This window comes from Cygnus atratus, chromosome 8 (assembly GCF_013377495.2).
Source record: "Cygnus atratus isolate AKBS03 ecotype Queensland, Australia chromosome 8, CAtr_DNAZoo_HiC_assembly, whole genome shotgun sequence".
NCBI classification, from domain to species: domain Eukaryota; kingdom Metazoa; phylum Chordata; class Aves; order Anseriformes; family Anatidae; genus Cygnus; species Cygnus atratus.
The window spans coordinates 32,951,442-32,963,621 of record NC_066369.1 but is presented as its reverse complement, the minus strand read 5'-3'; the positions used below and the strand labels follow the sequence as shown (position 1 = coordinate 32,963,621).

The 12,180-nt window shown below is 38.5% G+C and overlaps 1 protein-coding gene and 2 non-coding genes across 5 annotated transcripts; all 3 read right to left on the bottom strand.

Moving 5' to 3' along the window:
- Positions 1-215: 215 nt before the first annotated feature.
- RABGGTB (Rab geranylgeranyltransferase subunit beta) lies at positions 216-12,012 on the bottom strand. Of its 3 annotated transcripts, none has more exons than XM_035564371.2 (9): positions 11,860-12,012; positions 11,129-11,236; positions 9,909-10,106; positions 6,828-6,933; positions 5,401-5,453; positions 5,169-5,279; positions 4,701-4,826; positions 3,777-3,926; positions 216-1,173 (listed from the first exon to the last, which is right to left on the bottom strand). In XM_035564371.2, the coding sequence occupies exons 1-9, from the start codon at positions 11,860-11,862 to the stop codon at positions 1,033-1,035; spliced, it is 996 nt and encodes a 331-aa protein (XP_035420264.1). In that variant the 5' UTR covers positions 11,863-12,012; the 3' UTR covers positions 216-1,032. The 3 variants fall into 3 exon arrangements, with proteins under 3 accessions (XP_035420264.1, XP_035420268.1, XP_035420267.1); XM_035564375.2 differs by having other exon boundaries at positions 9,909-10,129; positions 11,860-11,877; XM_035564374.2 differs by lacking the exon at positions 11,860-12,012 and adding an exon at positions 11,474-11,609.
- LOC118256996 (small nucleolar RNA SNORD45) lies at positions 8,787-8,871 on the bottom strand. Its single transcript, XR_004781431.1, has one exon. It is a non-coding gene; the product is annotated as a small nucleolar RNA SNORD45 (small nucleolar RNA).
- Positions 10,885-10,967, bottom strand: LOC118256997 (small nucleolar RNA SNORD45). Its single transcript, XR_004781432.1, has one exon. It is a non-coding gene; the product is annotated as a small nucleolar RNA SNORD45 (small nucleolar RNA).
- Positions 12,013-12,180: the final 168 nt, after the last annotated feature.

The window sequence follows — 12,180 nt, the reverse complement described above, 5'->3', positions numbered from 1 at the left end:
ACTAACGTGAATAGGCTGGATAAAACTAAATCACTTGGTTTTAAAACTGTTGAACCAGCTTTAGACCTCCCTTAAGCATATGGACAGAGATTATCAAAGACTTCTCCTACACTACCTTTTACAGTGTACCAGAATACCATTCAGTCTCAGTCATGTGTGGTAGATGTAAAGTAACAGGTTTCTGCAAAGACAAAAAGGACTTCATCCTTCAGAGAAATATTTCCCATGGCTAATTTTATTCTCAATTACACCATAATAAAGTGTTATTTCAAAATCTACAAAAGCAGAATTTTAATCCAACAGCAACAAATTTAGGAACAGCATTATATTCAGCTGCAAGTCACTGTCCTCTGAAGACTTTCCCTAGAATGATAAATGTTAGCAATTTTCAATATATGTACACTCAAGGTATCTTCCATTTCAACTATCAGTGAAATTTTGCCTAAAGGGACTTCATCTATCAATAACTGAATGTTTTTATTTAATAGAACTTTTTTGTTGTTTTCAGTGGTATCAATTACTATCAGAAGTAAAAGCTTGCATCTCAGTATATAAAAGTAAAAGCAAGCATTAACAGGCAGAATTAAATACACACGTGTGGCATTACGTACATGGCTTAAGAAGGGGTTTTCCCCATATTCATTTAAAGTGCTTTGTGTGATCCACCATCAAAATATGCTTACGTAAGGACAGATACTACCATGGTTGATATTGCAGGAACAGAAGAAATTAAAACCAAACTATTGCTTTGACTTGATTATTCAAATAAAAACTCCCAAGGCCCATATATTTAAATAAAGATTAGAAAGGTTTCTACACCTTATATACAACCAAAGACCATGTTACACTCAGATTATTAAAACAAGCCTGTTCTGATACAGTTTACAAAGTGACAAAGCTCACAGTAAAGCTACTGCTTTACTATAATAATGTAAACACATCTCAAAGAAGAATATGCTAACAAGCTTCAGAGATGACTTCCAATCAGTAAAACCAAAACAACAGGGCATCAACCTTCTGTCTCTATAAGGCTTAGCTCACAAGCTCAGGCTGTACATTTATTCTTCGTAGGACATCTTCTGGCATACAGAAGACAGGATTGACAGCCTTAATTTGTTCTTCTCCTAGTAAGGATAGTCCAGCAATTCCAAATAAAGTATGAAATGGATCCACCTGGGAGAAGAAAGAAAGTTTGTGTCCATTTCCAAAAAAACATTTTTTTTTTCATTTGTATGGGATGAAGCTTCTGTTTGTTAGCAAGAGAACTGTAAGCCTGCATGGTGGAAGACAACACTACAGCTGCAAACTGTCACTTGTATTGCCCACCAACATACACCAGCAAAACTCCCACAGCATGCAGTTAAGATAGTATGATCTACCCAGAGAGGCAGACATGTCTCCATTAACAACAGGATAGCAGAAGCAAATACAAAAAAAATTTAATAGGCAAATACAGTCATCTACAAGTATCACTTCCATAAATTCCCCATTTGGTCTTCAGCAACAGTATAATGTTGTTTAATGATCTCTGAATAAAGAGCTGTGCTATAAAAATCTTGAGAGCAGCAACCTACTATGCTATAAAAGCGAAAAGAAAAAACACAAGGAAGGGGAAAAAAAAAAAAAAAAAGAGTGCACCAGTTATTTGATATCAAAGTACTCCCTCACTGTATGAAGTTTCCCCAAAAGCATAAATCATCACATAACTGCAGCAGACTATTCAGTCTCATGGCATAAGCATCCTGCCAGTGGAGTTAATTGGCCATTCTATGAAATCAAATCCAAAATTACCTGTGATATATGGTGCACCATACATTCTGTTTGTATTAGTGGAACTTCTAGATCTTCTTGCAAAGGTTCTACGCTGCAGTAAATTGAGCAAGGTTATCATGTTGTGAGCCCCAACGGCATCACAGCCTAAAAGGTTGAAACTATACTAGCATAACAAGCCTTGTTCCTCAGTTGTTTTGCAACCACATTACAGGTATGGCCAAAGCACATAGACATATATGCTTATTTGTTTCTTCCCAAAATTATAGAAGGGGCTAGGAAAAAAAAGTACATAAAATAATAATCAAGTACACTTGAGGACAGGTGAGAGACTTGCCTTGTACAGATGGGCAGGCCCAGAAGGGCATGTATTTCCAACCGATAAGTTTGCAAATTAAATGACAAATTCAACCTATTTATGAACAGACTGTATTCTTAGGAAGTATAGCTACTGCTGTCATCCTCTGCTCCTTTCTGGATTTTTTAAAGCAAAATACAAACAGGATAACCTGCTGAATTATAATAAGAGCTAGTTAAGTACAACCACTAAATTAAGTTACCAAGAACTGGTTGCTTGGAACTTAAGATGACGAGTGGTTCAAAATCTGAAATACAATCATAATGTTAAATTACAAGGCTACGATCTAGATCTAAAAAAAAAAAATAAAAAGGATCTGTCAGGAATTAATTCCTCCAGGGGCAATGCCAAAACCTGTACACATTGACATTTTTATGGAAGTGCCCGTATTTCAAAGGGATATGGTAAAAAAAGACTGGTAAAAATAAAAAAAGGCTGATAATATAACACCCAAAAAAAAACAAATGTGACAGCACTAGATACAGAAGAAAGGCTCTGCAAATTTGTTCTTTTAGCACATCAGAAATAAGTTTAATCTCAGTCACAAAAGCATTAAGACTAAGTACCAACCTTTTCTTGGAGCATTCTGAAGAGTCTTTCTGCAAGTTCCTTATACATACAAAAACCTTTCGATGTTAACAATACCAAAACATTTTCCAAATGACACACCAGAGTTAAGAGATTTCTCTCTCCTCCAAGTGGGAAGGGTGTATCAGCTCACAAAGAAACAGAAAGCTACTCCAGTTCTTAGAATCATTTAGGTTGAAAAAGACCTCTAAGATCATCAAGTCCAACTGTTAACCATGTTAATGCATTTGTGGAGGAAGGACATTGACAGCTGTAATAAAAATAGCTAAGATTTCCCCCGACCTTTTACAGATAAGCAGCCAAGCGTTCTAGAGTAGTTGCACTACAATCTCATAATAAATTTTATTTGACCCTTTGAAGATATGGTCTCTATTTGCCATTTTACCTATACAATCACAATTACTTGAAACCATAGAAAACAGAATTGCTCTTTCAGGAGAGAGTACTGGGTCAGAGAAAAGGAAAAAATCCATACCAGCAGCCTCTTCGTAACGTTATCAAAGTTTCTTCCTCCCTCAGAGCAATGCCAGTGAGAAGATTTATTTGGTGGCATTTAGGGATTCTGAGCATTGACTTACACGGATCAGGCAAAAGCACCAAGAGATCTGAAGACTACTTAACTTGTGGTCTCTAGATGCTTGCAAATTGTTTAAAAAAACAGAAGTCAGTATTTTTAGCAAGATCTTCTAAGTGGTTTCGTGAGACAGTGTGGTATATGCTATGGGAACAGCAGCTGACTTCAGCGAGCGATACTCCAGAGCAAGTGCAATATAAAAATATTATTATAAAGAATTAATAAATATAAATACATAAATATTAATATTAATGCTATTGATATTAATATTTATAAATAAATTAATAAATAATGTAAAACAAATATTATTATACAAATATATAAGCCTTCTAAAGCAACTCTACTTTATTCTTTCCCAACTGCAGCATTTGCTGCAGCTCTGCAAAATGCTCAAATCTGGATCACAAGTTACATTCAAACATGAAACATAATTTTTAAGTTTAAAATTTCTATTAAGTAAACTTTATTTAACTGAGGATTATTTACCATATCTCCTGGTCTGTCAGCAAATCCTCCAGTCTCCTCATCCTGGCAAGCCAAAATAAAGCAGCGCAGTTTCTCTCTGTCAATCCAATGTAGCCTACCAATCATCTTCAGAGATGCTAGAACCCACCATGAATAGCATACATCAGGTAACTGACAAACAGAGAAAGAGTATTATTCAATTTTGTTTTAAACTTGATGTTGCCTTTTTTTGGGGGTGATTCTGCAAACTCCTAGCTGTGCTATCATAACAACATTGTATAGAAACAACACTTAAGAATTTCTTTGGGTGTATGAGAAGCAAGCTACTCAATGCAGTCTTTTTACATAACCTCTTTGCCTTTCCAAGAAAGCACAAGAATGTGACTGTGAAACAGTCTTCACCTTGTGTGGGAAAGGCTACAAATCTACAGCATCTTTTTCATAAGTAAGAACAAGCTTCCTATCAACCTTTTTTTTTTTGGGGGGGGGGGGGGGGGGGGGTGGGGGGGGGGGGGGGGGGGGGGGGTGTTATCTCTTTGCCAGTGGAGATTATTCGAGGTTACACCAATCTCTTACTGTGATAGGAAACATAAATTATACCCACGATTAACATCCAGTAAAGCACTGATTTTTGTACAAATCCTACAGAAGGGATCACTCCCAGGGTCATAAAATACCCAAACCCTGATTTAATAGGACACTGGTTGCAGTGGTCAGCAAGACATACTTTAGTGCATACTTTCCTAAACTGAGGCTCCTAAACTATAAATAACAAAGGAGCGCACAAGTGCTACTGACAAAATGGAGAATCAAAATGAAGGATTGAATCCTTTGAGGAGTTTACAAAGCATTTCATAAAAAGTCATGACATTTCCCATAAAGCCATCAGCTTTAGAAAAATACTCTCAATTAAGCTTTGAACAAACAGAAGAAGCCACCTAATACCTTCTCTGGTCGTCCGTTGAGACCTCCAGAAGGTAACTGACGTTCACAAAGCCACCAACCCAACAAGTCAGCATTTATTTGATGCAACTGGTCCGTAATAGCCAAAAATCCTGTGCAACAATAGATCTAAAATTACAGACATAAGTGTTTTGTATATTTAAAAACTGAACACTTAGACTAAATGCAGGAAGATCTCGAAGAATATAGTCCTGCAAATGTGATACAAACATGACATAAAATAAGCACATTTCACCTTTTAGAAAAATTCTATTTTTCCATTAAAGAAAACCTAGCTTCTCATATCTACCTACCTATTTGTTCATTTAATTTAACTAAGGGACTAGAAATGGACATTTGGGAAACAAAGGTTCATCAATTGGCATCAATAAAAAATGACAGATGTCAAAAAACAAACAGGTACTATGTGATGCTTACTAATTTAAAACACTTTCATGTAAAATAACTCACCTGTCCCGCATGTGACTCAGAACCCGGTCTACAGCCAAATCCTCCATCGAAGTTCATACAGGACAAAACAAATTCTACTGCTTTCCCCACGTCAATAGTATCCAGTTTTCCCTGCAAGTCACAAAGGCGACTAATACATTGTATGTTCAGCCAGACTGATCAACAGCAGAAGCTTCAGCTATACACCAATAATAAAACATTGTACTTGTTCATGTGATGATTTAGGACTTACCAGAAGTGCAAGAGTTGCTGCAGCACAGAAGGAGAACCTTGTATCTATTTCTCCTAAAATACAGAAGTTCAGAATTAGTTATTTTTATGACTAACAACAGTACTTTTAAAATCACCACTGAAAATATGGAACAAATGTGCAAACAGCAACACAGATCAACCAAAATGTCTCCGTACTCCTTCCTTTTACAACCCATGATTATTTCCTCAATTTACAAAGTGCATGTTACAAGTCAATGATCTGTTTACTGCACTAACAGCAAACAAACTCTCTGCTGCCCTACTGGATAATGGCAGAGCAATGGATTCAAAAAAAAAGAAAAAATAGGACAACTCTTGATCTGCCTTCAACATTTCATGCTCTCTGATCCTTATGCATAAGTAGGCACTATTTTTGTTATTAGATCAAAAGTGACTAGAATTTCAAGTTTTGTTTAACATACTTACACCTGGAAGTAAAACCAAAAAGACACACCTATCGCTGAGAAAGTCCGTAATAATATAACTCTCCTAAAACACACAGTGGAAAATTAGTATTTTAAGTTAATACTTAAAACGTAATCCAGGCACAAACATTTAACAAATGCTTTACAAACGCCTTTTTTTTTTTTTGGTCAAACTGATACAGGAGTTTCCTCCTTAAGAAATCTACAAACTAATAAAATGAATCCACACTGTTCTGTACTACATCAGGTATCACACTTCTTCAATTGTAACTGCATTTTACAAACAAACCCACTGTGCATTCACCAAATTTGATTCAGTACTTTAACCAGAAGGAGGCAGCAAACTACAACCGGTTTTAACACAGAGCATAACAGCTAACTTTACAGTAGCACAGATATACTACTGTGATATTAACTGATGAATTTTACTAGAACAGTAACAAATGATAAGCAACCGACTATTACAACTTAAGCTTTCCATGGGGATAAGTATTTTTTAAAGTGACTAAATGATTATGCTACAGCTTAAAAGTTACCAGCTTTGTTCATAAGTAACTTATGTGCAGAAACAAGAATCACTATTAACAGAAGTTGATGAGAACAAAAGCAGGCTTTTTTCCTCATTCCCATGTAGTGAAAAATGTAGCCTGCACAGTTAAAGGTCATAACAGTGAGTTATGAAATAGCAAGCGTAAAATATTCCTTAGGGAACGGTGTATCTGATGTATGCAAGTACTGTCAGATAGAAGTGCCCAAAGGTTTTCTACTTTAACAGCTGGACAATTTATTTTTAAAAATAGTAATGAAACTCACGCGTAGAATCCTTCAGAAATGAGTAAAACAAGACTTCATTTTTCACAAAACCTCCTCTTTCATAACTCGGGAAGCAAGTGTTCAAGCAAAAACACCATCCAAGGACACTTAAGTTCATAGACTTACACATGTCAACCTAGTTGCTTAATTTTAAAGATCTAAAAATTACCCCATTTGTCTCCAGCAAATGATCCATCTTCTTTTTGCAGGTTCTGTATATATTCAACAATTTTATTTACATCAACAACATGGAGACTATCATATAAGATAAGAATCTGGAAAGAAAGCCACAGTAAAAATCAAAGAGAAGCAAAGGTTTTTCAAACTCGTTTATTAAAAACAGTTTCTGGACTTGTAAGAGACTTTAACTGATTATGAATAGTATTTGCTAAGATTTATTAAAATTAGGTTTGATTCTCTGCAGTTCATCTATCACTAGCGAAAAACTTCTGAAATGAAAATATAGACAATTCAAGCTGAACTCCAAGCTTTGTAACTTTCTAACTCCCAGCTCACCCTTTTATAGCATAACCAGGTTTACTTATTTTTGTTAGCATTACGTAAGACAGCAGATTTATTTGATTATAGGTGAAATCTGTGATGGGATAACACCCTAGACTTCTAAACATGCAGTTTGTGCAATGCTGCTATTTGTATATATGCAATTTAAACAGCCAGTAATATCACTTACAGCCAAGGCCTGCTAGCAGAGATTAGCTTCAAATAGTTAGCTTGGTTTTGTCATCTTTTTTAAAAAAGTCTTACATTCAAATCTTAAATATAATGGCAAATTGTAACAATTCAATAAAAAATATGAACAATATGAATAGACACAAACTGCACAATGAATATATTCTGAAGGAAAAATAAAGGTCATACTAGGGAATACAAAGATCTCTGAGCTAGCAGTGATTTGAGCCAGCAGACCCCTATTACAGAATGTCATCTGGAAGCAACAATATTGCTTTTGAGCCCCATATGGCTGCACATTTTTACTCACAACTTGCATAATTTGTGAAGAGTAATTAAGAATTTATTATAAATAGCATAACAGAAAGAACAATTAGAAGTAGGAAGAACAATTGAAACTAACAAACACTATGTCAATCCCAAAAAATACCAACAACTATGAATACCTAGACTTAGCTGGAGTCTTCCAATTGCTAGCTACTATTTAATTTAAAAATAATTATGGAAATGCGGAAAAAACACAAAACACCATGCAACTCCATCAGAAAAATCTAATACCCTAGCATGCTCCCTCAAAAGGAAATCTGAACACATTACCATTAATTGTGATCAAAGGAAGACATGGTGTGACCCTTTAAACATTCTGGATGTGTACATGGCACTAAACAGTGTTTGTGAATTGAGAATACGCGTGCTCGTTGCGACACGCTGGTTATGTGTACAAACTTTAAACCAGGCATTTGCAATTTTCAACTCTCCATGTCTAGAGGTACATTACTATCAAAATACCTCCTAGTAATATCAGGTATTAATCTAAGAACTATACTTCTCTAACACAAATGTAAACAACCCTTCTCCATATATTTTCTCCAAATGTACCCCCTTCTCCATATATTTTCATAGAATCATAGAATATCCCAAGTTGGAAGGGACCCACAAGGATCATCGAGTCCAACTCCTGGCACCACACAGGTCTACATAAAAATTCAGACCATATGACTAAGAGCGCAGTCCAAACGCTTCTTAAACTCCAACAGGCTTGGTGCCTTGACTACATCCCTGGGGAGGCCATTCCAGTGTGCGAAAACCTTCTCAGTGAAGAGCCTCTTCCTGATATCCAGCCTGAACCTCCCCTGCCTCAGTTTGACACCACTCCCTTGGGTCCTATCACTGGTGACTAAAGAGAATAGATCAGCACCTGTCCCTTCACTCCCCCTTGTGAGGAAGCTGTAGACCTTGATGAGGTCTCCCCTCAGCCTCCTCTTTTCCAGGCTGAACAGGCCAAGTGACCTCAGCCGCTCCTCATACATCTTCCCCTCCAGGCCCTCCACCATGTTAGTAGCCCTATTAGCCCTATTTTATTAGGCTTTGTGAAAGGAATTTGATTGGAGAGTTTGGAAAAGCTCAAAGGCCGTAGCCTAAAGAAACTCTAGTTTCCTGGGTCTCAGAGTAATTCTAGAGCTGAAGTGGTGATGAACATCAACTTTAGATCAGGTAATACATGCCAACAATCATCACTGACCCAAGAACACATTTTTCTGTCCTACCTAGGGGTTTCAAATCAAACACCACAGAACCCAAAACATTTTCTTCTTAAAACAGGATGTTTTAATAATGTAAATCAGGTAAATAGTGTTAACTTATTTGTAACACTATATAAATATTTCTTCCCTGAGACTGGACTAGAGATATATTGCACAAGCAAACCAGCAATTATTTAAAAGCTTCTGAACCTCTACGTACTATTTTCCACCGCAGCTTGCATAAGAAGGAAAAAAGACTAGATGGTGAGAAATTAAATCTACAATGGCGACTGCTATGGTGAAAAAAGATTGACAGTAATATATTTTTTTTTCCTCATGGAAGGAGCAAGCGTCAAATAAAATGTGTAACAGACTGCTATGACTTTTTAGCTATACAGAAAAAAAGCAGATTTGAAGGAACACAGTGAGAACCGGCAACTATAACGTGTCATTTGCATAATACTAAAATGTAAACATGCTAGTTATACACCTTTATGTAAACCACATATTTGTGTAATATTACATAATTATGTTGTAACATGTAGCAACTGTACATAAGTATTATACATGTATATATATGTATACACACAAAAGTAAGAAACAAGCTTTTGTGCATGCATATATATATATATATATGTATATATATATGTATAATTACTCTGGCCATACACATCTTTCACACCTCAATATACTCTAATAAGATCTTATAAATTCCAAAATTAATTATATACAGAATTTCAGCAAAACTTATAGCTAAGAAATATTTCAAGATGACTGTTACAAAATTTTTCAAGAACGCAAAGTCACCAGTAAATGAGCATTACCATCACAACATCATCAAATCTGACAATTTTTTTTTTATAGAAGTGACACAGCTAAATCCTAAAATTTTGTCCATTAGACTTTTTTTTTTTTTTAAGTAAGGTACTGAAATAGTTTTTGCCATTAATATCCAATAGTACCTGGCTCCTAAATCCGCAATCATCAAAATCATTAATTACAAATGGTTGTTTGTACAGTTACCCTGTTACTTTTACCTGGACAGCACTCAGGGTATACAGAAGATGAGGATCATGACCTATGCTGGCACTTATTCCACCACATTCATGTTGACAAGATTTGATGAAATGCAGAATTTCTTCTTTGTTCATTCGGTGCAGCTGTCCCATGAGATCCATGGCTGTCAGTCCCCAGTAAACACCACTCATCCTCAAATACTCCGACATACAGTACTCCTAAGAAGTGCTTTATTTTAGTTCTTCATCAGATAAGTACATCATCAAAACAGAGCAATGAAAATACATTTAACATTTACAGTTTATAATATGCCAAACATTTTCCATCCCATAAAAAACTTTGTATGTATTAAGCCCCCACACTCTGTATGTTTGTGCATATACTTCATTCTCCTCCTTCCCTGTATTTTCTAGTTTAGGGCCATCAAGCTAAATGCCAAGTTAAACACATGCAAGTAGTAAGCCACCAGTTCACTTCAGATCATCCATTATTATCTTGGCATCCATGCTACCATTCAAGTCACCACCCAACAAGTCTCAAAAATAGTGATTCTATCATTTAATGAAACTCCCTGACAAGTGCCACAACCTGAAGTTTCACTAAAAACTGATTTTTTTACCTAAACATTGGTTACATCACCTATACTACCTGTAAGCATTATTTTTTTCATGCAGTTCTTTTAGCTGGCGTGTTTAACTACAGGAACAACCATGTTAAGGTATTTTGTGGACAGTAAAGACAATTGTAACCTTTCTTCCTCCCAGACACATACAGTTATTGACATTTTTCACCAAATGGAATCCAACTGCTGCGGGTTGCATCCAATGACCTACACCTACAAAACTGATGCTAGTTGAAGTGTTTATCAAGCCCAGTAAGCACAAAGCTGTGCTGTGGTAAGACTCAGTACATTGTCCTATGAAGCAGACACATGTAAATATACATATACTCCTCATGCATTCTAATGGAAGAAGGAGCAACAAGTAGTACATTTCCAAGGTCTCAGAGTAATTCTAGAGCTAAATTGATAATCTTCAAATTTGTGCTCAGATAATACATGCCAAAACTCATCACAGACCTGGGAAAATTAATAAAATGTTTTTCCTTTTATACTTTGGATTGCAGGACAATAAACAATTAGCACATGAATGCACATTTAATCCATACTCAAAACAAGCAAATAAAGCTGATTACTACTGTTAATAAAACCACAACCGTGCTAAAACAAATTGGTACCTACATAATCATCTTTCTTTGTCCCATACGAAGCTATGTAGTCTGCATGTTTCTCCCAAAGTAACGTGCTCGGGGCATCAGGTTTTATTACAACATCCTTCTGCGGTGTCCCCTTTAGAAAGTACCAACAAAACGTCAGATGTATTGTCAGTTCAAGAAATTATAGCATCTCTTGACGTTTAGGTATAGCTTAGTCAACTGGTAGCAGAAAGAAGTATTTCTTTGTGTACCCTGAACATGGGGTTGATTCCATCTCACTTGTGTCACTTTTCCGTCTGGCTAAATCCTTCCTAGAGGAAGGGAGCTAACAGACTTTTTTCAATAACGCTAAGCAAAGCGGGCAGCTTACCAGTGATAAACTCAAGGAGCAAAACGAGCCCTTCACCACGCGCCGGAAGGGCGCCGAGGCCCGAACGCAATTCTCAGGCCCGACGCAGACCCCGAGACCCCTCAGCGCCGGCCCGCCGCCCAAGGCAGCCCTGCCGCGCTCGGCGTCCGGTCATCGCCGGGCCCGCCTCGGGCAGGCGCCAGGCGCGCTCCCCGGCCCGCAACGCCCCCGGACTCGGAGCGGCGAGTGCCAACAGCGCTGGCCCCGAGGCCCGCAAGGCCACTCGGCCGCGCCGGCCCCGCGGGCCGCCGAGCGGAGGCCCCGCCAGAAACCCGCGCGCGCCACCCCAAGGGCGCCGCCACCCTCGACCTGGGCCCGCTCGCCGCCGCGCCAAGCCCTACACCCACCATGCTCGCCGCCCGCACCGGAAAGGGCGCTGTGCCGCGGGGAGGGGCATCAAGTAGGGCCCGGCAAGGCCCCGCTGTAGCTGCCCTCGCGCTGCCGGCCGGGCCGTGCGCCAGCGGCCCCGCGCGCCCGGGCCGAGGCCGCGCCAGGGGTACGGCAGGGCGCCGCCGCCTGTGGGGCCGGAGGCACGGCGACCCTCAGCTGCCCTAGCCTAGCGCGGCCGCTCCCGGCGGCCGGCGGCCGTTCCCGTCCCTGTGGCGGGCAGGAGGGCTGCGGCGAGGACCCGCGTCCGGCCGGCGGGCGGGGCGGGGTGGGGCGGGGCT

Excerpts from the sequence above, each read along its gene's own strand:
- RABGGTB (XM_035564371.2), bottom strand. Across the intron at positions 4,827-5,168 it reads CTGAGTCACATGCGGGACAG|ATCTATTGTTGCACAGGATT; the intron begins GTGAGTTATTTT and ends CTGTAATTTTAG. Across the intron at positions 1,174-3,776 it reads CTGACAGACCAGGAGATATG|GTGGATCCATTTCATACTTT; the intron begins GTAAATAATCCT and ends TTCTTCTCCCAG.